This window comes from Pagrus major, chromosome 7 (assembly GCF_040436345.1).
Source record: "Pagrus major chromosome 7, Pma_NU_1.0".
NCBI lineage: Eukaryota > Metazoa > Chordata > Actinopteri > Spariformes > Sparidae > Pagrus > Pagrus major.
The window spans coordinates 19892849-19918216 of NC_133221.1; the positions used below are offsets into that span (position 1 = coordinate 19892849).

General features: G+C 42.7%; 1 protein-coding gene across 1 annotated transcript in view; it reads left to right on the plus strand.

The window, feature by feature from the left end:
- The first annotated feature begins 588 nt into the window (after nt 1-588).
- casz1 (castor zinc finger 1) overlaps nt 589-25368 on the plus strand; it is a 75271-nt gene continuing 50491 nt past the window's right edge. The window contains exon 1 of the mRNA XM_073469473.1: nt 589-682. Coding sequence (XP_073325574.1) covers nt 634-682 — 49 coding nt within the window. The 5' untranslated portion in view covers nt 589-633. The remainder of the gene's footprint in view (nt 683-25368) is intronic.

The following is a 25368-nucleotide window of genomic DNA, read 5'->3' on the forward strand; positions in this document are numbered from 1 at the left end:
GTCTAAAAGCCTCAAATACTTGCGTGTAATAAACGTATAATATATTTTAATAAACGTGTAATCTCTTCCTCCCCAAAACCTTTTTTTTTAAAGTGTTGTGCTCCCCTCATTTAAATAGAGGCAGTGGAGGCTCCACCCCAAGAGAGTTGAAAGGCTAGAAGACCACAAAGATGGAAAAGGCCAGCCCACTGAGGGAGGGAGAAAAAAACTGCTCTGGTTCCTCTGCCATAATTTCCTATCAGCCTATTCAGACAACATCACCAACAGCTTGGTCTGTGCGTGTGTGTGTGTATGGGGGCAAAGCAGAGAGTGAGAGAGAGAGAGCGAGAGAGGCAGCGCACGAGAGGCAGAGAGAGAGCGACACAGAGAGAGAGCAGAGAAGGGGGAGGCTCCATATTCTTTCACCTACCCCCCGTCAAACCACAGGAAGGAGGGGCCAGACCCTAAGCTGCCAATCAAATCCGCTCGTGGCAGCCGGCATTATCTCAGCAACAAACTATTGACAGATTACATGTCAAGGAGTTTAGTGCATGATTGAAGGAAGCCTTTTTTTTATCTAGTTACTTTTCCGCTTTATTTCCCCCCTCCACCAACCAACATTCGAATGACTTTCTAACAGAGTTGAGTAATATTATGAAAGTTACATGTCTGAGAGGATTTAACTTCGACTTCCCTGAATATGGTGAGTACTCTTCTTCTTTTTCTGTCTTTGCCAGATATGTTTTATTAGCTGACAGTTAAAGGTGTGCCTTTATCTCGGACTAAATACACTGAGGGGAAGTTGTTCATGATTAAACTATGTGCCAGCGCGTACGTATACCCAAGTGTTGCGACACCCTTATTTATAGCTCTTTGACAGTGCCCAAAGGTGACTGCAATATCAAATATGATTGCCCGTTTTACCAGCTTACGACTCATGACGCTGTGTTAAATGCAGCACACATGTGAAGAAAGTTCTCAAAGCCAGTTTCATTTTCTCTTGTCAGAGTGTATTTCTCTTACAGGACATGAGAGCAACACAACTCCCTGACAGGCTTATTTTTTCTTCTTCATTCGTGTTGTCCTGCTTGTTTAGTTCTTTCATTTAATTACATGTTTTTGAATAAGCCAGCATGTGGTACTGTAGAAATACAGGTATTGGTTTTACCCACAGAGGCACTGCCGATGCCATTAGGGTACACTGAATGGCCCAAGGGTTTGTTGCCAAGGGGACAAAGCAAACAAACTGTTGTGTTGCTTATGTTGTCACACATGTAAAGGGAACATGAGCAGAGCAAAGAACACCTTTCCAGGTACTTCTAATTAGTGCATATACAGTGCATTGGTGTACGCGACAGTAAAATGTAAACATTATGATAAATTAAATGCATTCAATTTTAGGTAAAATGTAGCAAAAAACCCACATTAATTTAAAATATTTATTAAGATTGTTCTCATTGATCAGCATTTTTGTGCAAATGCACCTGTGGGGCAGATAATTTAAAACAGTCTCAGACCTGTAACTGTCAGGTTAACAACAGTCATTCGGTGCGTACTTTTAGGAGGGTAAACTTGTCCTGTTGTAACTGGATTACACCTTACACTTATGAGCCTCACTCTCCTCACCACTTTACTTGAAATAGGGGGTTTTGTGTGTGTTTTAAAATAAGTCCTCTGCCATGTTCACATTTAGTTCTTTCTGTTTTGCGTGTACTGTATATACGTATGCGTTCTCTGTTTGCATGCTCTGAGTAGTGACTTCCCTTCATATATACGTGTGTGTGTGTGTGTGTGTGTGTGTGTGTATTATTAGTCTCTCTGTATTTCATTATTTGCACCATACATAAATATTACTGCTCAATAACTAAATGATAACTTTTCATAGACTCTGATAGATCTTATCTGCCCTATTTTTGTACCGCATTATTTTAAACTCAGTGTATAAATATTTAGTAAAGGTTGTAGAGATATTTTTAAAGAGGGAGTTACTTTTAAAATAGTATCAGTGTTTTAAATAGCAGAAAGGATGAACAGGAAAATATTCATATCCAGAATTATTCTTTTCTTTATTTGTCTGTTATATTTTTTTAAAAAAAATTCTGTAATTCCAACTTAATTCAAGCATGTTTTGCTCCAGGCTGTTGTTTTTAATAGGTTTTTTTGCCAGTTATGTACTCTCTCTGGTACTCTCTGTCCTCTTACAGTTATTTATTTTTCTTGCCGTTCAGCACTCCTGACACTACATAAGCTCTATGCCCTTTAATAATGTATATGGCAGCCTTCCTGAAAAATGAAAATGAAATCTAAATATGATGATTTTAATTAACAAAAACTCTGACAGACTGTAGAGTAGACCACTGTGACCACAGGGTTTCAGACATACATGAGGGCTTGCTTATTATGGGTGGTTATTTAAGGTGTCCTGTATTATAGTTTGAAATAGCAACAAACAAGTACAACTGTTATTGTGACACACCCTAATTTCAAACTTTTCGTCAGCTCGGAAAATGTTTTTCTACCCTCTTATGAGTCATAATGTTGATTACCTTCTCCCTCACTGAGTTGTCTCATTAACCCTTTGTGGCCCTCTCCATCTTTTACGGCCTTCCACAAAACCAGGATGAAATGAGGGAGAAAAACAAGCCCAGTTCTGAAGGCCCTCAATAACCTTTTATCACAATTTGGCAATAACCTGAATCAATTTGATGTCTTAAGCAATAAAATATGCTGTTGCACTCCTATTTCTGCTGCTCCTTGGATGACAGTAAATTTACATTTTTTAATTAAACTAGCCGGAATTTTTATTAGGGGGCTGGGCTATGCTAATGGGAATGTTGTGTACAGCAGATTAACAGAGTTTTGAAATAAATTTAACAGGGAGACATTTGGAGGAAAAAAAATGCGAGTCATTGTCTTTAACCTCTTTCATGCCGATTTCTCCTGGGGGATCCTTGTATTCTAAGGAGCCTTGTCAGGGAAGAGTGCTTCTCAGCAACGAGGTGATTAGTATCGCCTTGTCAACCGAGGAAAAACACTCACATTCTCAAGATTTATTTTTTAAATACCGTTTACAAATGATATCAAAATATATGATTTTTGTTACCTCTTACATATGCAATAGAATAAACTGACACAATTTACATCCCTCTCTTGGGTAAGTTTGAATTACGTGTTTAAAGCAAAAATGCCTATATTCATATTTTATTTTGCTATGTTCTGTTATTTTTTAAAAAGTCAAAAACAAATTTATCGCATTGTAATTTAAATGTATATTTAAAAACCGCACCTCACCAATTCATTGTTGCTTTAAATCCTACGTCTAAATTAATTCCCTTTCGGTCTTTAAATTTAGTTTTCTGATTTCACACCTACATCAGAGAAAAAACTATTAAATAAGTGTCAAATACAGTAGTTAATGGCAGCGTATATGTTTGTGTAGTTTTATGGTCCGCTCTCAGTATTTGATTGATGTTGCGCGAGGCTGTGTCTGTTATGCCTGGTTTTAGCAGAGTGGCAGGGGGAGAGAAGGGGGAACATAGACAGCAGACAAGGGGAGGGAGGTGTGTGTGTGTGCGTGTGCCTGTGTGTATGCACGTGTGTGTGTGTATGTGTGTATTGGGGGGGGTAGACAGAAAGAGAGGGACAGCTGAGTCCTGATTGAGCATGTGCCCAGTCATCAGACACAAGCCACCCAACACCATAATTACCTTAACCCCCGTCTTTTAATACCCAAATCACACCAACTGGCCCTTTTTTTTTTTTACCGGTAGAAAGAGGAAACATTAGAGATCAAACGATCAAATAAACTCCAGATGCACGTGGGCTGCCATGCATCTTGCCGCAGTAGCCAAAGTGTTCAGGGCTACTTGATATGGGCCAGGAGCAAGGCAAGTGGCATCACCACCCCCTTTCTTCAATCCTGTGCACTCATGCAGTGGCCAGCACCTAATTAAAACCTCAAAGCTCCCCGTCACCAATCTGGAGTAATGGCCTAATTAATACTCAGTGAAGAAATATTCCAGAATGATAAACAGGTTGCACCTTGGGTCTTCATTGCCTTTATTATCTAAAATATAACAGGCCAAGTTTTTTATTATCACAGATAATGCATGTTTGTTAAACTGCTCTACTAAAATTAAGGGAAATGGAAATGGTGAATTGTCCTGTTTAATTAAACTATCTCAAAAAGGATGGCAGTGAATTATAAATTATAACATTAATTAGGGGGAAAAAAGTTTAATCATGCATTATTTTATGGAAAAAATGTCTTTTTCCCCCCATAATCTTACTCATTTGTCTCGGCGTAACCAGCCGAAAAGAAATCCTGCTTTTAATCTCACAGCTGAATATGCCGTGTCATGTATTCTTCTGTGCAGAGTCAAGAGGAGAAGCTTCCGGCAACTTTTTTTTTCCCCGACTCGATTTCTTAATCTTACATATGAAATTATAATTTCATGCAAAGTAAGGGAGAAGAATAATCTCTAGTCGTTGATATGCTATATAAGAAGGGAAAAGGGGAAAATGAAGAGGTAATTAGCAGAGTGGAAGACTTTGGCGCATTTGTCTGAAAGCGTGGTCTCCACTGGCCATGAATGAATTTGCATGCTTCGCTTATCGAAGCACACTTATTAGGCCAGCTGAAAGAGAGATTAAGCCGGCACAAAATGTGGTGACTAATCCTTTTAAATGTGGCAGGGGGTCTTTAAGGTGTGAACCAGTCCGTACTGTAGGTTAGTGGCTATGGAATGTGACAGACTACAACTTTCATATAACTGAGTAGAGGAAAAGGAAGCAGCAGATGCGGGGTTAACTATTTAATGACAAGGACAGTGATTGACAACGGGTAATAAATTGATAGTATATCTCCTGACCCTCTTATCTCTGGAACAAACACATCAGGTGGGGTCAGGCTGGGTTGATAAAATGACGGAAACACTTTGTGTGGTCCAACATCAGTGAGTTTGCCTTGTTTTTTAATCAATAATTGTTTGTGAGTTTAGTTAGTCATATATGTAAGGCAAAAAAAAGATGAAGAGCAAATCTGTTTTCTCGCTTTGAGTTTCACTTCTCTGTCACCGTTTTCTTTGACAGGAATTCAGTGTACTGTCACCGGCTTTATTTTTTGATAGGAGGAAAGAAAAAAAATAATCAACACAAACAAACACAGAACCTCTTTTTTCTGTCACCTTCACTGCGAGCGAGAAAATGTTTGCTCTGCCGAGTTACAGAGCCAATACCCCTGTCCTCGTCCGTAATTGACTGCAAACAGGAACGTGGTGACGTTTAAACACTGCCCTCCTCTCTCTTCTGTGTCACACACACATCTTCCACACAGTCCCCCAGCCCGGCACCCCTCGACTTCAGGTTCCCCCTTCTGCCGTGTGTTTTTTCATGTGACATTCTATTCACTTGGGTCAGTAGCAGGCAGCACCAGCAATAATTACTGTCTGTACATGATAAATCTGAAGCCCAGCTGTTCATTTCTGTCACTGCCAGCAGAGACAGAAAGAGAGTGAGAAAGATAGAGAAGACAGGGGGAGAGAGGGGAGAAGAGAGCCCAGGAGTTTGCAGTTTGCCGGATTTCTTTCTTTCTTTTTTTTTTACTTGGTAACTTGATAGGATTACATGGTTCTAGAGCCCACACCTGTTAAGAGGCTGTTAGCAGAACAGTTGGCAGTCCCATAGCCACAGCTTAGCCTTTTTCTTCTCTCGCTGCTGTCCATTCTCTATCCCCCTTTTGGGGATTTCACCCCGCATGTATGACGGGAGTTTGTTTCTCTGGGTTCCTGGCTCAGTCAGGGGCGAGGAGGGGAGAGCGCTCCTTGTGACACGCGAGCGGTGTGTGTTTGATGTTAGAGTACGTTCCCTACGATTCTGTGTGTGTGTGTGTGTGTGTTTGTGTGTGTGTGCGTATGTGTGTGTGTGTGCGTGTGTGTGTGTGAGGCCGGGTCGGCTGACATCTCTTTTTCCCCTCCCTCTCCTGAGAGCCGTTGTCTGCCATCAGTTGTGCCTCCCTCTCCGACCTCAGTCACACCGGAGCCCCCCCTCCCCGGAACAACGTATATACAAGCAACACGACAGCAGACAAAGAAAGAATTCAATTTGGTTTGTTTTTCACGGGGTGGGGGACAGGTGTTGGCAGAGTTGTAAAATGCCCAAATACAGGTTAAACCAGACGATTTAAATGATTAAGGGTTGGGTTGAGAACGTTTGTGCGTATTTTAGGAGTGCCAAAGCCCTGCTGTCAATTAGAAATACTTTTGGAAGGAGTGGAGAAATGAGTAATGCGTAAAATTTGTTGCCTGTTTTCTCTTGTTCAGCTATTATTAAAGTGGAAAACAGCTCTGAATGTAGTCTGAACACAGGGAAATATTGTGTAGAAGACAGTTTGTGGGGGAATCGGTGATCATAGGTTGTTTTGTGCCTTGGTGCGACGTGTCTCACTGCCTTATTTGGCATTCAGCAGCAACCCAGCTCTTTGGCTTCGTCACTTTCTATGGGCCCTCAGCACCTGTTCCCCCTATTGTGCCGGAATTTTCTATATTTGGCAAGAAGTTGGACTCTCTCAGTTGGTGTGCAGGTCAATGTTTCTAGTAGTTTGAGAGAGACAAACTATACTCTCCAACATTATTTTTCTTGTTTTGCGTCTGCTGTTGCTCAGTTGTTCAAATGACAATATTAGAAAACATGATTCAACTTGGGAGGACTACGAAACATTTCTCACCAGGGCATCTAAATGTCATGCCGTCCCTTGTATGTTATTGACACGTTGCATTGCCAGGAGTGCAAATTATCTTCCTTCTGAAGCACGAGAGAAATAAAAAAAGAGAGCAAAGTTAATAGATATGCCAGGCTAACTTTTAATTGTTCTGATATGTAATCGCTAAATGACAATAAAAGGAGCAGGGCCACTTTAAAAGCTTTATCTCTCCTGCTCTGTGCCCAAAGTGTCATGTCCATAACAGCACCAGCTGATCTACAGAGTAAAATAACCGCTAAGCCTTATTGTTTGGACAATATTGGAGCCCCCCCACCCCACACACACCCCAGCCCCTGCCTCCCCCCGCTGCTTCTCTCCCCTCTCCCTTGATTCATTTCACCCACTGTCCTCGGCTGCTGGAAAATGGCGTTAATTTTTTTATTACCTGTTTGACTCTCCAGCCTTATTACTGTAGCCCCTTAATGTTCTCTGTAACCGTGGAAACCAGATGAATAAATGTCCGCCAAAGAAAATGAGATGATTAAACAGGTCACCCTTGCAAAACAAATTCGCTTGGTCGAGCGCAATTTGTGTACCAAGCGGCTGTCTTAACAGTTTGCTAACAAGGGGATTGTTTGCCAGACTAACTGACAGAGAAGGGAGGGGGAAATGAAGATATCTGGGGAAAAAGGATATGATTGAAGAGATAATATTTTAGATCACTATGCTGTTTGTCTCATCTCTTTATTCTTCATGATAATGGGATGTTTGTACAACATTTCAAGTTCTACCTTATCTTATTTATGTATTCCTTAAATAATGAGACTTTAGAAATGTTCTTTTCCAGTGTTCTGTATATTTAAGCACCATTTATAAGTAACATTTAAGTTTAAAGCAGCCATCCATATTATTGTCATAGGCATTTGGTGTGTGATCATCAGCAAGTGCAGTAGCAAATAGAATTTCCCTCATTTATGTGGCAACCAATCATTACTGCTAATTGTCCTTGAGGCCATCTGTATGGAATGGCTTGTCCTCTATTGGTGTTGGAACAGGACTGGTCATGGATTTACTAGTCCAATAATAATACTTAACTCCTCCAACCTCCATAGTCAGCGCAACACAGTTCATAGTCACATCTGCAGTAATAAATATAAAGGAGTTTTTTTTTTTCCTTAAATTAAACAGTAGCCTGAACAGCGTCCTGGTCTCAAAGTGTCACTAAGTTTCGTTCCCATGATTCCTCCGCCCTTCCCTTCCTTCTCCAAGTGTAATGTTCTCATATGACTTGTTTTAAGCAAAGCTCTCTGACAACCATATGAACCGTCTGGTGTTTTCATCTGGGAAAATAAGAGACTAGGTCGGGCAGATTTAGCCATGTAACGATAGGGCAAACATGCAGACTTGGACTGGAATCAGGCCTGTGTTGCCATTCTGACCACAAATCATAAATGTCGGGGACACGGCGGTGGTGTTGTTTATGGAAGGATGCCACGCTGCGCCACTCAAGGGTGTTGCCTGTTTGCATTGATGCACCACCACCACTTACCGCCTCTTGCTTTAAAACAACTTCCGCATCCCACTCAGCCCAGCCATTTTGTCCCGTTACCAAGACAGATCCCAAATGTTCACCACAGCTTTAGCCTCAACTTTAAAGGAAGGAGGGTTGTTGCTCAAAGCAGAGCCGTGGCTTCTTTAAGTCGTTTGTGGGACAGAAGATGGCAAGCAGAGTTTTTCCACTGGTAGACGGGGTATTTCATCCCAATACAGGGACGCTACTGCTCAAAACTGAAAAGCACTTATGCATTATTGATGTTTTAATTTGTGCAAATGCCCAAGTCTTTGTTAAGTGATTATAGTGCTGGGGAGATAACAGGGGAGGTACTTCTCTATGAAACAAGAGCTTGCTTGCTGGCCGCACTGGGAAGCCATTGGACTAAATCTAACAAGTCCGCGCTTCTACTCAGCTCCGTGTGAGAGGGAGGGAGAAAAGCAAGGGAGGGGGGAGGAGGTGACGAGAGTTGACTGAAAAATATCAACGTGTCTAAGATAAGGAAAAATTCAGCCGTTGATCTTTTGTCCTTATTTCAACTACACCTCCCGTTTATGATGTTGGGTTTATAGGTCTTTTACATCCCTTATCAAAAATTATTTGATGTAAATACAATGGAACTGACCTGAAAAAGCCCCATGTGTAAATACTCCTCGTGACACACTAGAAACTGACCTTGAGAGAAGAATGCAAAGTTATAACGCTTGCAAAACAAGCCAATAAAATAATACCCCATTGAAAGGAGGGAGTTTGGGTAAATATAAAAGAGATGAGAAGAGAAGCAGTTTTCTTTCCCTGCAATGATTAACTCAGAACAAAGGTTATCAGGGATGACATTTTTTTAAACTCTGTAATTTATGTAATTGCCCGCTACAGCTACCTTGCCAGATAAACAATGACGGTAGGAAAGGTTGAAACCTTCCCCTAGAAAACAAACAAGCAAGTATGCGCAGACTAGGAGCCGAGCTAAAAAAGATTTCTTTCCATATCCTAGTTGATCCAATCTCCCACTATGTCTCAGATCATTGCCACCAGAGCGTAGAAACCTGTGTTTCCTCTATTGTGCAGTGTGGTGTCTGTGATGGTTGTCCAAACTCGGCCTCGTTGCTCCCACACCTGCAGCTGTTCACACAGCCTGCCTTCCTCCAGCTCCTAACGCATGTACAACCTGTAAATTATGCTGTATTCATTTAGCTCAGACTGCATTAATATGGACTCTATCAATGTCAACCCATGAGATAAGTGTCTTAGTTTTGGCTTTGGTTTAGGTATTAGTCATTCTCCTTTGTTCATTGCCTTTATTCCTGCTTTATTCTTTTGGAAAATCTGCTCAAGTATGGAACCAGGCTTTGCCTTCTGCTTTGAGGTCCCTGGTGGAGGTAAAACGCGAGAGCATGTGTGTGCACATACGTGCACACACACACACACACACACACACACACACACACACACACACACACACACACACACACACACACAATAGGCTCTCAGGCTTCCCCAAGCATTTACTGCTTTATTAAGCTGTCTCATGAACCCACTAGCAGAACATGAGAATACAGGAAAAAAAGAAAAGCCCATATTACTTAGATGATTTGATGTCATTTGTGGACTACAAAACACTAGGCTTTATTGTGTGCGCAGGGAGAAAGAGCGGGAGCAGGGAAAAAAAAGAAGTTGGCTTAGAAATTCAGAATTTCAATTAGCGTACGTAATCTGAACCTGCCGGCTTTGATAGAGGCTTTTTTTTTTACTAAGAATACAGCAGCACTTGTAAAACATTAATTAAGCAGACTTGTTTTTTTAAAGGATAGAGTAAAGTGTGCTTTATGCAGTCCTTTTCACTGAACAAAAGGCAGTTACCTCACATAGAGGACCGCTTCACCCAAACCATTTGGAAAAAAAGGGGCCATTTAAATTGGAGAAAAACACAAAAGACAAAAAAGACAAGCCATTGAGAGTAATGTTCTGAAAGAGATGATATCATATGAGAGCGCAGTCTTTTGCTGAAGAATAGAAATGTATCCCTGCCTCAGTGAAACCTAAGCTTGGCGCAGGAAAACGAGCCCCTATTTTAATGACTTTCTACCTGACAGATGACTTTAGACCGCCTTTTGGATCACATTGCTCTGACTTTGTCTCTTACATCATCAAACCATTGATTATTAATAGTTTGTATGAATTGTTAATTGATGGGTAACATGAGTTATGATGGCGACATTCTCCTAAATGTGAAAAGATAACTGTTTGATCTGAAACTAAGTCTTGAAAGAGTCTCAAATGTAACTGCTTTTTCCCTCCATGGTGAATGTTTGTGGCAAAGCCGTGGTATGTCTGTTTGTGCTGCACGGGGGCCTGAGCCCTCTTGAAATTTCTACTCTTTTCTGGTTAGCGTGGCTACATGATACTGCACGCTGAAATGCATGCTCTAAACAACACTGGTTAGCATTAAAGGGAGTTACAGGTCATTCACACGCTTTGGTTTTATTTTCCATGACTGTATCAAGATAAAAGACAATGTTATTGCCAATAGATCATTTACCAGGTTCAGAGGCAGATAATGGGTAAGGTATAAAAAAGGTGATTTCTTTTCACCTGTTTTTTCCACTTCATGGATTATATAATAGAAAAAGAGCAGAAAAGGAAAGTCCCTGTCTCACTTTTGCACACGGTGTTGTGTATGCTTTTTCCACAGACTATTGTAAATCCTGATGCAGTGGGTGATGAGTACACATACAGATGATACATTAAAACTGCCATAACTCGCACACCCAGCAAAGCTAAAAATCAATTGGAATGGATAGTTAAGCTGGCCCCTAAAAATCAATGAGCAATTCATGTCCTTGATCACACAGTGTCATTCCTCTCAATGTTAGAGGCTGATGAGGGCTCAACATACACACACGTATACTCACACAAACATACAGGAAACTTGCAGACACATTCAGTGTCAGTGTAGTGTGAGTTCAGAGTAAATGAAACGTACAGGACAAGGACACACATATTTATTACCTGGATTTTAAATAACCTCTTTTAAAAAAAAAATATTTTACTGTATTTTTTCAGTTTCAAAGCTGAATGAATATACAAACAGTTTAAAATGTTCTGAAGCAGTGCTAAATGAGGTTGGGACGTTTTATCAGGGCCAGCTGGTGACTACAAAATAGTAGTCAATCTATCGAAAATAGCAGGGAGTCAAATTTCAAAGCTCATGTTGTTTTTAAACCGTGCAAAATGTTGCAATCCGACGACATTGTACACCAAGCCTGGAAAATAGAGATGACCTTATAACCATTACATGGTGGGGGCACAGACACACTCAAATACAACCACACACACACACACACACACACACACATGCACACACACACAGTGGTGTAGGAAGAGGAGAAAGGCGATAAGGTTGGCCAATTGAAGAGGATGAAAAATTCTGCGTTTCAAAATAGCAATTTTGCCCTTATTAATGCCATTAGTGTAACAGTCATAATGGATCAAATCAACGGATGACCGAAGCAACTCCTCTGTCTCTGCGCTATGACGGGATTATGTCGGGAACAATTTGGGCATTTTATGTTGATGGGTGAAGTTTCAAGTGTTGTAGTATCCTGCAAACCGCCTCTAAATTATGCCCATAGTTTTTATCCCTTTCTTTTTTACTTCTTTCTCTGCTTTTCTCTCCTGCTCTTTGTACTTATTTTATCACTCATTTTTAAGTACCTTTTGAACATTTGTTTGCTGTTGCCACCCTTCATTTTGGCCGGCCATCAGTAGAAGTGACCCTTTCGTTGGGAACCACTGTATTTTTAACCTAGATTTAGATAATGGCACTGTGACAGTCATTTTTGCTCCTGGGCTATTCACTGCTTTGAGGCCATTCATGTCACTCACACTTTGTATCCCCCCCGTTACCAATTATAGCAACACTGACCAATTCAGAGCCAAAGCTACGACAGAAATTATGTCCATGCGACACCATATCTTCAACGTCAAATCTTAATTTATGCTTTGAAACCATTTTCTTGAGCTCCCTATTTGTCCATAGAGTCTGTGGTGTATTAGTTATGAGTTAGCAGTTGCCCAGCCTTAACAGGTGGTCATCTTTTACGGTCTGTAACATTTGAAAGGGTCATTCAGCCCACTAGCTAAATACCTCAGATTTGGGGAGAGGACAGGGCCTTCGAAACAGTTGTCGCCTGTCAGGAGGAGTAGAGAGTCAGAAGGACCAGTCGAACACTTGCTCGTCCCCTCATCGAGGTGAGAATGTTCCAGCAGCTGTCACTCGGCCTCTTTACCTCATGTGTTTTTAGAGGGGTGTTTTTTTTTTTTCTCTCATTTCCAATAAAGAAGAAATGACTGTTTGTGGCAACTGGAGGGGGAGGGCGAACTCCAGTGCTGTGCCCTGTCACTCACAATCTCGCCCGTGTGTGTCCTCCTCTAGAAGGGTTACATGTCTCATCAGCCGCCAATCATGAGGCGCACGTGAGACGAGCTGAACCACAGAGTTCTCTTTTTCGTTATTCAACTGCTTAAAAAGCTCTGTTGGTTTATATTAAAGTTTGCCGTCACAAAACTCTTTCTATTTGGCCACGTACAGTAGCAGAAAGAAGCATTTCATTTGCCTCTGTTCTGCTTCTCCTCGACTGCACTACCCTTCTCTCTACCATCCCCTCTTTCTTTCCCTGTCTCCCTCACTCCCCCTTTCTCCCCCCCCTCAATCCATCTGCATCATGTCGATCTGTCAGACTGCCAGTGTCTGTTCCAATTAGATTCCACTTAATACACGTAACCTCGATTAACACGCAATCAAGCCCAGATAAATCACGTCCTTTAAGTCCCCCCCTCTGCCTCTCCTGTGTTGCTTTGCATCACTCAGTTTTTCCCAACAAGCTTTCTTCGCCGCAGTCGTTGGTCACAATGTATAAAATCACAAGATGACTGCACGAGCAGGTAAACTTAGAAAATGTCCTCAGCTGTGACATTTCGCTGCGGAGACAGGTGCTTTTCACCTCTAACCAAATGCTCTGCCTTAGTGTGCGTCTCACTTCTGTTTCCAGTAATGTGAAGTTCCTCTTGTGTTTCCAGCAGACTCTTGTTGGTGCCCTTCTCACCCCTGAAGATGAAGGTGTCTTAATTACATCTTTGGTTAAAAAGCTACAAAAGACACCCTGGGCTTTCTCTACATTGCGGGAGGCTGTGTAGTCTATTGTCTCGGTGACCTTTTTAGCTAGCGGACAATTGGTTTGACTAGATTACAAATTAAGACACAGCACCAGGCACTTAGAAAGCAAGTCTGTTAGAGAGCAGTTCTATTACTACCAGCCTGTGAAAGCCACTGGGCCATACATTTTAAGCATCACATAAATGGCCACAAAGTCAGGCATCACATGCACATTGTTCCGTATCTATAAAATATAAAGTTACATTTGCTTTAATGATATCTGCAATGCCATAGTGCCTCTTTGCCAGTGGCAGAAAGGGAAAAAACACACAAAGCTTCTACAGAGCTTAGGATTCAGGGCTGATTATAATTCTTTTAACAAAGTTAATAATTTACACTGTTTATGCTAATAGGGGAAAAGAGGTCTGTTGAATTACCAAACAGCGAAAACCACTAAAAATACAAACCAAATGAAAACAACCTGGGGCACTGAAAAAGCACACACAGCACTCTTGGGGTCTTCTTTTATTAATCGCAGCTAAAAGTGCTAACATTGACATGTTGAACAGATTAGCCTCTTTAATAACGGGGCGGGTCAACATGGCTACTGCTGCTGATCCACGAGGATATCCTGTCGGGAGGCGGATAGCCTGTGTGTTTCATATCCTGACCCCTGCCTCTATGGGGCTAGCCCCTGTACTAAAGATACACTGCATCTGGCCTGTGCATTCACTGCATGAGAAATACAGCACTCTTTTTCTTTATTTATCGCCATTGTATTTTTTTTTTTTTTACCCTTTTCTTAAATTTGAAAGGTCTGGCAGTTGTGTTATTGTAATGTCTGTCTGCACGGCTACCGTTTTTGTAGCCGTGCTGTGTTCAAAAGTGGAAGCTGTGGCAGTTAGAGATCTGGCTTTGTTTCACACAGCGACAGCTTGTGTCATACACGCTCAGGCTGCCGCTGTACAGCATTAATGGTTTTAAATATCTCAATGCTAGTTGGAGCTGACAAGGCCTGCCGGTGTGCAGTGTGTAAATAGGGCTTGGATTTAAAATAAATTAAGCTATGAGAAAGGCTCACGTTGATCCATTTCTTATCTCCTTTGCTGCCTTGTCAGCCCCAAGCCCTTTTAGATAGTGTGGACAAGCAAAGGGACAAGCAGTGCTCATTCACAGTTTCTAGCATGTAAGAATAGCCTGTGATTACTACTTACTAATAAAAAATGTATTATATGTATAACCACAGTTGGCACTACTTTTCCAACTTCTTTGAAACTGTTGATCTCTGTAAAACCAATTATAAAGTTGTGCGTGTTTTATTTAATTAGTATTGGGTGCAAACAAAATGAGTATTGAATAGACACCCGATAGCCCTCTGCCCTGTCTTTTTCCATTTATAAACTCACAGCCTCAACAATGTAGCACTGTCTCTTTAAAAGGGGTGACAGTTGACTATAAGTTGAGCTAATTCTTTTTTTCTCTTTCCCAGAGAAAAAAAAATGGGAATAACGCTGATGAGTTTTAACAGCTTCAGCCAGGCGATGGGCAAATATAATAAGTGTTTTCGTAGACGTCACCAATGATTATCTCATCTGGGCATTTTGGGTGAATGTAGTGGATTTAGAGGCTCGTCTCCCTTTGTGCTGACATCACCCTTTAACCAACCAAATTAAATCATGGCTAAAATCATTTGAAACTCTCCCAGAGTCTGTCTCAAATGGCTAAACAATGAAAGTCTGGGAAAAATTTAAAGGGAGCGCTGTGTGCGTGTGCATGTGTGGGTTTGAGTGAGTTTAGTCGTGGGGGATGGGAGGGGGGGCACTGTGGAAATGGGGGCAAATTAACCCTCACACTGAATAATGGGATAAGGAAAGCCAATATTTAGCACATTCTTAAGAGAATTTAAATGACTGGATTGTGACGCAGTACTGTGCACTCATGGCTGTTTTTATTAAAAGTATTTAATCATTCAGAATAAAGTTTTTATTTCCTGTATTTAATTTTTCTGTGATTTGTAATTGTAGTTGAACTTATGGAAAAATCTCAACGGCTTCAGCATGGAAAAAATCTCAGAAGGCATATAAAACACGGCCTAAGTCAGTCTTGATATAGCTGTACTTTTATAGATTGAAAGTCAGATTAAAGGGCATGAGTGTCCAGTTCCCACACCCAGAGTATGTTGCATGGAAAATGTGTTTTGATACTGATACCACTATGACACGCTACAGGCAAGAAAAAACAAAATGACACCTGTGTATTTTATAAACACATTTTGGTGTCGTGCCTTCATAGCGGTGGATGCATTCCAGCCTCTTACAGTAACAGTAATAATTAAAATGACCTCTTAAAGGCTTTTCTTTAAAATAGAGAAAACAGAGAAAAATATACAATCACTTTGGAGACTTAAATGCAACTTTACAAAAACATGCTATAAAGTTGCAGTAAATGTGCAATTCTTTATGTATTTATTTTGTATTTTTTCCATACCGCAGTATTTACTTGTTAGCCATAAGATGAGGTCTACGGGCACGGCTGGAACACACAGTGATTCGTCAGCTGTCCCGTCTCACCACTCGCGTGCTGTAGTCGGCCACCCATGACCTTGTGAAATGAACAAAGGAGTAAGAGACAGAGAGAAAGTGAGTGAGAGGAGTCAGTGAAGGAGTGGTGGCAAAGTGTGGAGGTGCATGGAGGTGGGGGGGCGGGGGTTGCTGCTAAAGGCCTCAACTCAGCCAACGTGGCCTGATGTGACAGGATTAGCTAAGCCCCGGTGAGCATGGCTGGTACTGTGAGTCCGTGTGTGTGTGTGTGTGTGTGTGTGTGCGGCAGGCAGGCAGTGTGCACAGCAGACTGGGAACCCAGAACTGCTGCTTGCCACCAGCCGAGCCAAGACAAGACATGAGAGATCAACAGTGTGTCAGCCCATCGCTGCCATCAAGCCTTAGCCCTCATCACCCTCCCCTTCCACCAATGGGAGAGAGCCAGACCATAGAAGATACAGCCAAGGGAGTCAAGATACAGTAGGGGGGAGACACAGTGGGGGACAAGTGGGCGGGCAGCTGGGGCTAAAGTGAACGTGAGTTGGAAAATGATCCTATTAAATTGAATTAAAGAGGCAGTCTTCATTTACCCCAAGAATGATGGATTTGGATAATTAACAGTGTTAATGGGGACTGGTTAAAGAGGGCAAAGGAAACCGGTGATTGCAGATGCAGAGTAAAGGGGCCAGGTCAGACCTGCATTGTAGTCAGTCCGGCAGCCCATAAGGGATTTTTTTTTCTTTTTTTTCCTGCACCTTGGTTACTTGTTGGGGATTATTTTGTAAGCGTTTCCAGACTGTGTCACAATGTTGAGAAATGCTACAAACCTCCCTCGCCTCTTTTTTCTTTTCAAGGTGTTCTTTTTTCTCCCCACAACTCCACCTTTATGAAAGGGCAGCGGCTGTAAGATGATCTGAACACAGCAGATCAAAGGCTGTTGTGTTGTGTGGTTTAGCGCAGGGCCTGCTCGGGAGCATGCATGTGAATAAGGAAATAAAAGAAGCGATAGGAGGGTGTCACTGATGAGCGTGTAGGTTTAGTGTCGATATATTTTGCGGTAGTGTACTGCAGCAGTGAGTGCATTATACCAGTTTAATGCCCTCATCTCGGGACCTAATTATGGCACTAGTAGTGTGTGTGAAGTGTATGTGTGTGCACGCACATGCAGTGGTGTGCTTGTGTGCCTGGGTTTTCACTTTGGTCAGTGCACAAACCCTATCTGCATGTCCTTAATTCTTGATGATGTGTAGGCCTCAGGCAGTGTGTGTGATGGAGAGGATGTCTGTGTGCCAAGTTGAAGCGATCAGGCGGCAGGGCATGGGCCCTCACCCCTCTGAAAAATCCCGTTGGTTTGCTCACAGCGGCCGACCAGCGGTAGTGCGTCGCTGGTTTCCACAGTCGGACTGGTGACAGCCGCCACAAAGTAGCCAGATTTATGGAGCACTACTGAATGTGTCACTGGATAATCTGCAGCTCCTCTATTACTTTTGAAACAAAAGCTAATCCTGAGGAAGAACTAGTTAGCTTAATTTACATGATCTTGGCCAGTGCCTTAGTAATTCTGTTTATCCCCTATATGCAGCATATATCATGTGCTGCATTGTTTAGGGTCGAGCAGTTTTCCTTTGACACAGAGTTGTGGATGTAATCAATTTCGACAGTTGTAGACGCACACTCAACTCTCCATTACCCAGGATGATGTGCACCACAGCTTACCTGAACCCTGATTAGGGAGAAAATGTCTTAAGTAAAGGGATCAAATAATTTTATGCTACTTTTCTCCTTTCAAAAAAATTAACACCACAGTCGCACGCGTGTGTGTAAGCGAGAGAGTGATAGAGTGTGTGAAAAAAAACAATCTCATCAAGCAGGAGGCCGTTTGCTTAGCAAGAGCTGACAGTCTTTGTGTATGTAAATGAAGAATTTAGACTAATGGAGTTGAACCATTTCTAATTTTGTGATGGCAAGAGGATTTTGATTGAAAGTAATTAAGCAAGCTAGCTGTAAAATTAATTAAAGCAAAAGGAGGGGGGGACTTTTATTGGATTGGATAGCGATATAGCTGCTGTCAGGCAGGGGGACAAATGGGGGTGACCTGGATTCTCTGCCCTCCCTCCTCCCACTCGGGACTTTTATGTCACTTTAATCTCCTTAGAGCGGCTGGTGTGCATTTGTTCGAAATAATCAAGGAAATATGGTCAGAAATTGTCAGCTTTCAGATCTAATTTACCTGACAGCCTCGCAAGTGTGTGTGCACGCGCAGGCATGCATGTGACAGTGGCAGGTCCTTTTTTTTCCCCTTGCCCTCTCCTCAGCTTTGTGGAAAATGCTCTTGACAGTCTTGAAGCATCTTGGTTGTCGGAGGGCGGGGGAGATGAGGAACTTGGGTGGCTTTAAGATGGACATTTCAATGAGGCGTGTTTGGCCCGGCTTAGCACCTCTGACACTGTTGTGTGCGTGCACACACACCAACATGTTTAATTGCCTCTGTAACATATTCAGACTCCGTTTGGACGCTGTAGCAGCACTTCTCAGCCTCTGTTGTCTGCAGGTAGCCTAAACGAGCAGAAGCAGATTACAGCCATGACAAAGCCTGTTACAGCTACTTAACCACTGACAAATAAGATTGGCCAATCCTGCACAAATAGAAATGGAACTTATTGTCCTTTTAGTTTAGAAAAACAGCAACATCTTAGTCTTATTTAAAGTCAGTGCTGATTTCAGAATAAAACAAACTTTCATCATAAGCTGACAATTTAATGGCTGTAGAGTTGTTAAAAATATCAACCACCTGTGCAATTTGTGCTAAGCTAATAACTAGTCATAAAATTGCCCTGCTAATGTCCTGCGACATCTATATGGCTTGGAGCAGTATGGGGTCCATATTAAAGATCCACAGGGTTTCCTGCCATTCCAGGCAGGGTGAGATGCCACTTCCTCTTAAAGCTTCTCATTGCTTGCTGGCGTTTGTGACATAGGGTCTCAGTGTGGCCCTCAGTACCCCCTGAAGAGACAGTTAATTAAGGCCTGGGCCCAGACAACGCTGCCGGGACTCTCACCCATCACACCATCATCTGCCCCTGCCGCCACCACTCCCCTCCTCAACTCTGCAGCCGCCGGGGCCTGTGGGAAAGCAGAGCGCCGGGGCTGCGCCACCATCGGGGCCCCTAACGGGATTAGGAGTCCTCTGAAAATAGGACCTTAGCTCCAAAAGCCTCTCACCCACCTTCATTTGCCCAAAGGATCCCCCTCAATTCACCCCCAGCCCTCCTCCCCCCTTATAAGACGGCTCCACCCGAGCTCCATTTTATCAATTAATGTAATAAAAGGTGGAACAAAGAGCTTTCTTTCCCCTGCTCTGTAATTAGAGGGGGAGATCTCCAGAGGACTGGCATTCCTTGGGCCCGAAAAACATGATTCTCACTCCCCCCCTCTACTCTGCCGCCACCACTCAAGCGGAACATGGCTCCTCGATGTATAAGGGTGATAATGTAAATGTAGTGTAGTCTGCCAGGCAAACCCAGCACAACCTATTTTGCAGTGGCTTTATCTAAGTGTGAACAAATGAATGTAACATTTGGAAGAGTGATACATTATTAACTCTAATTGATTCCTTTATAACACTATACATCCACTGTCACCTTCGCTTTGGCTCGCACGAGTACATGCGCTCTGAATCACTCCTGTCGCTGTCCCTATTCTAACACGTTACGTGTCACCACACACTGTTAACAAATGTGATAAAACCACCTGAATTGAGAATATCAGGTATTGCGTCTGCCTATGTGTGTTTTTGTCTGTTAAGGTGAGATACAGTAGACGTTCCTGTGCGTGTGTTCATGTGTGTGAGTGTCTTACTCTCTCTGTCTCTCTTGTGCTTAACTGTGTCTACACGGGTGTGAAAGTAAAAGAGAGACGGAGCGCCCGCTTTCACAGCCACTGGAGCTTTCGATAGGAATTAGTTTTACAACATATGCAAATGTTCCCCCTTGAAAAAAGGGGGTCTTTAAGTGACAGGTTGATATGTGATTAAACGACAATTAGAGTGCTGAAAATAAGTGTCGGCAGTAGGTCAAGCACTGGGCGGCTCAGCTAAAAGGTAGCAGACTATCGAGGAGAAAACATTCCCAGGCTGAGGCCAGGAACAGGACCCAAAACAAATTAGAAAGGTGAAGGGGGAACAAGGTTGGCGCTGTGTTCCAATAAACCCACAACAAAAAGAAGTTCTGTGTTTTGCCTGGATGACAAAAGACACACTATTCATGATTAAAGTAGGATCCTGTTTTTAGTAAACCAGCGCTGAACATAAATACAAACCTTGAATCCTAACATTGCCACTGATTGTATGGACTGAAAGTGTTATAACCTCATACTTAACGGGTGTATTTAACCTTTAAGGGACTCCACCATGTGATGGTGATGCCCTGCGTGCCCTGGTTCTAACCTTTAGTGTCCCCAGCCCAGATTAAAACCAGTTGTCCGCCCCAGTGTAGGCTGCACCCCTCTCCTCCGCTGCCCTTTAAGTTAAAAGTACAGAGACATGAGGGATTCTGTGTCTTTCTCTCTCGCTGTCCTTCTCTAATAAACACATACACAGTGATAAACACACACACACACACACTCACACACACACAACCATACAGGCAGAGACATAAAAGGGCTCACGCTTATTCTGGCAACAGATGGCCCTGTCCCTATAATCCCCTTTGATGCTGCGGTGGGCAGTGGCTCCTGAACATCTCTGAAGCCAAAGCCCCAACAAAACTTGAGCTACTTTTCCTTTAACTGACCCCAATTGCCAAGGAGCTGTCAGCTGTCAGACCTGGTTAAGAGCGTCTTTACTGGGAGAGACTGAAGGGCACAGGTTTCTCTCTCTCTCTCTCTCTCTCTCTCTCTCTCTCTCTCTCTCTCTCTCTCTCTCGTCGTTCGACTTCCTGTTTGTTTTCTGTCACAGACACTTCATTCCACCTCCACGCCGCGGCTGTGAAAACAGGTTGACCGTGGTACTCTGACTCGTAGTACAGACGGCACTTACTGTATTTCTCCTCTGTTCCTTCCAGAAGGCGAAAGAGAGAACCTCCCCGAGCTCTAATATTGGAGCCACAGATGGCAGGAGGTGGGCTAAGAGGCTTAGATTTCATTGAACAGCTCACCTTAATTATTGTCAATTGTAAGAAAAGAGGGTCTTTTCACTGGTTGTGTAACCCGTTCGCTATAATTACATTTAAATTTAAATTAAAAACATCACACATCATCACTTATTTTATACAAACATAACTTTTTTTGACTGATTTAGAAATATATTTCACTTATCTTTTTTTGGTTGTCCTCACAGGCATCTGTGTGAGTGGACGCTTTAGTTTGGAGAGCTGAACAGTTGATGCTGATGAAATAAATCTGCTATCTCTAAAGAAAGTGGTTCTGGCTCTGATAAGATAAAATCCCCATGATAGTAATGAGCTCACTAATGGAGTTTTAAAAATTATTTAAGTACCCTTAACCCTTTTCTTTCACAGTAAAAAGTGACTGCAGTTCACACTCAAGTTGAATTTTTCAGATTTTGCAGAAGAATGTGAAAGTTCTTTTATTCTATCATTTATAGTCTCTAATTGAAGCACAGAGTTGTGTTAAACACCCCTGATTAAACTGAAGATCGCTCACCCAAATATTTGAGCGAACCGGCAGTACGAAGCACTCTGCTTTCTTATTAATTTTGCACTGTAAATAGAATCAAATGTGAACTCGTGTCTCAACCTTTGTCTTAAATAATTTCCTTCCCCTAATGTAGGGAGCTCGGGTCTGTAATTGGAGGACAGCAGTTAAATGTCTCCTCGGGTGCAGAGGCGACTGATTGGAGCAGTCTCTGCTGTTTCATTTGGAAAGCACCAGATTCTAACGCACACAAACGGGGAAACACAAATTAGTGCTCGCTGGCTATGAGATTTCAGAGAAATCTTCTGTACTGTTCGATTATGTATTATCATCTGAGAGCTTTGGGGGATAATCATCTCAGAGATTTGCTCACGTTTCCAGCAGGTCTGCTGAGATGCATGTACGTAGCTAATGGGATTGGGCTTTTTTTTCTATCCCTCTCCTGTGGCGTTATGGAGCTGGCAGCTGAACTTGAACGGATGCGCATGGTGCTGAGTCGTGCACAGGACTATTTCAAGACTGAAATGCGATTGTTTTAATACTTTAATCCACCTGTCCTTGGCATTCAGGATGTTGCAGAAGTCGCCTAATTATTTCAGTGCCCTCTATCCTTCCTAGTTGAGACAGCAGCACCCTTCTGTTGGTAAATGAGTCCATCCGAAAAGAATTTTCTTCTTTGAATTGTTCTTAAAGGAAAAAAGTGGTTATTTAACTCTGGAGGAAAAACTTCTGAATCTTTCTTAAAAAAATGTATAGCCTAATTGAAATTTTAAATATGCATGTATGCAAAGAGGATCTGAAATACCTCAAATCACTTTAAAGAGCGAGCCGTTAAACAACTAGAATTCTCGGAATTGTCCCAGGTTCCAACCACGATAGTATGCAAACACAAATATTTTCTTTTAATTAAAAAGGCCTCATCTCCCTGTATCCTCCCCCAAGCCTGCTGCCAGCTATGAAACGACCCCCCATTGGACACACACACACACACACACGGACACACACATACACACTCCTGTGATGCTTGATTCAAATCCACTTGCACTCACAGTCACATACATACAGCCAAATTTGAGAAAAGTGATTATTTTAATTGTGTCCAGGGCCATGGATTCCTCTTGACTAGCTGCTAATCTGTCAGAGCCTGGTTGTCAATTGAGAACCAGGGACACCAGCAGTGACGGCTGCCCAGTTCACTGATAGCCCCCTGAGGGACAGTTAACCCTCAAACACCCCCCCCCCCCCCCCCCCCACCTCCCTACTTCCACCCTTCCCCCAGACTCGTCCAGCCTAGCAGAACCCATGGTGGCACTAAAAGGTGGGGCGGGGGGGGGATTGAAGACTGGTGTGTATGTGCGTGTGTGTGTGTGGGACAGTGACGGTGTGTTTGTGTATATACGTGCGGTTTGTTTGGCGGGGGGTGGCGGCTTGATAGTAATGCATGTTGATGGTTTCAGAGATACTTCATTTCAGAAACAGGGGCCTCATTAACCGTAGTCTTCATCAGGCCGGCGAGCAGCGGGCACATTAGGGGTCCACAGGAAGTTAGAGTACAGCAGGAGAGTGCATTAGGGAGGCCTGGGGAGACACACTCCCTCAGTTCCACTTCCACCTCCAGCGCTTTTCTATATCTTAATGTACCTTTCAGAGGAATTCGGATAGAGGTCAATAATTATGCTCTTTAAATTATTCAGTCGAGGTCCTCTGTAATTGTGCTTTTTAGAGCTCGGACATTGACAGCATGGTTTACTGCACCACGTTTGGGGCACGGCCTGACCGGATGAATCAGTGTAAGAGAAAGAGAAAGAGTGTGTGAGAGTGTTTCACTGCTCTCAACTCGCAACTGATATGAAGTATGAAATGGTCTTCGTTTATGAAATTGCAATATGTGTCAACAACAAATGCACAATTTGCTGAGCAATTTTGTCATCAAGTTTGGATCTCTTTAAACAGGCGTCAGGACTGAGTTGTAGGTGTTGCGCTTGTTGGTGTCAGAGACCGTTTCAACTACCAGCCACTGTGTGGGAATGTTTAGTTTGGGACGCAACCGTGTTATTTTTGTTACATCGAGGAGAGGAAAGCACAATCTGCAAGGGTAGCAGAAAAAATCACCAAACTTTCTCTACAAAGCCAGCCCCTGCAACGTTTGACTGCACATGATAACATCGTCCGTCCACACAACAAGTCCTCTTTCAGCCACAGATTATTAACACATCGCTGAAGGCGGCAGAGAGCAATTCGCTGTTGTCACAGGGTCTAATATTTATATTTATCTAGTTGGGAGAGGCATTGACAAACATGTCACACACCTGCAGTTTTATAGTACGTGCTACTGCAGTTTGGTGTCAAAGAAAGAGCCTGTACAGTAGAGTTTTGTTGGGGCGAGAGGAAGACTGTAATTACTGTCTGACGATTCATCTAGTCACTGCATAAAATAGTGTTTATCCAGTCGCCCGTGTTTCTGTCGTGGCTGAGGGAGGGGAGGGTCATGTTTTGCACAACTGAGACAGCTAGGGCAATCAGGAGAAGAATCGTGACTCTAAAACATTCTGCCTTTCTTTCTTTTCTCTCTTGTCGCTCTCTTTCTTTCTCTCTTTTTCTGGTTGAGAACTGGTGCCTTAGAAAATGAGATCTCCCTCCCCCCCTTCTCTGACACACCCACACACAAATAAACATAAAAAGCTAATTTGTTAGCGCCCTCATTTCAGAGGCCTGAGCAGGAGAATATTGTTGGGGGAAAAGTAATGCTTTGTCAAATGTTGACATGTGTTGCAAACATGGGGCCTTCAGCAGCAGCAGCAGCAGCAGCAGCAGCAGCGTTTTGTAGAGCGGCTGAGGCACATTGTCGGCACATGAAGAGAGGATGCTTTGAAACAAGATTAGCCTCCAAATGGCCCTGCCTGGCCCCCCACCCCCCACCCATACCCCTGTGCATAATGTGTGTGTGTGCGTCTGTACTAAGATGCTAAATGATCGGATCCACCAAAATATTTGTGGGCCTGTTTTCTCACAGAATGAGTCTGGGTGTCATTTACTGTATTTCACTGTACAGCTGAAGGTGTGTGTACACATTAGTCCTGCTGCAAGGCCCCATTGTCTGGCACATGGTTTGGCTCGGTTTCGTGGGGCCAGAAAGCACACGTCCCTGTCACTGAGGCTACCTCCCCTTGGCTTTGGGTCAGGGTGACACTGGGCAGGGGGAGGAAAAAAAATCCATCACCCAACACCCTGCCCCCACAAAAATGAATCAAAATTGGAAAACAACATGCAAGGTCCGCCTAATACAGGAACACTTGCAATATGCTGATGTTTTCTTTTGCACACTGTGTTTGCTAAATTGCCTTTGACTGCGTGCATCAGTAATGAAACTTTATGTCCTTGTGGAGAGGGCAGCAAGTCCGTTCCAGTTAGGACCGGGACGATCTCTCCTGTCTGGCTTTTGTAAGACTTTTTTTTCCTAATACATCCTTATGAATAAATGAAGCCCATGAAGTCATTTTTTCCATATTTGTGTAAATTGCTTTAAAAGCATTTTATCATGTCATAAAAAAGCGCAATTGATCTGCTGGGCTTAGCCCATTGGACAGCTGTGTGTTTTGTTAATGGCCACTTTGCTCCAAGCAGCTTATTAAAAAATTTATATATAAATGCTAAAATTGCATAAATTATTTAGATACAGTAAGCATTTTTTTTGTTTTGGTCAGGCAGGGAGGGGCTGTTATCAGTATGGAAATTTACCATAGTATATTATCTGCTGAAATATAGTAATATATCTGCCCAGACACATATG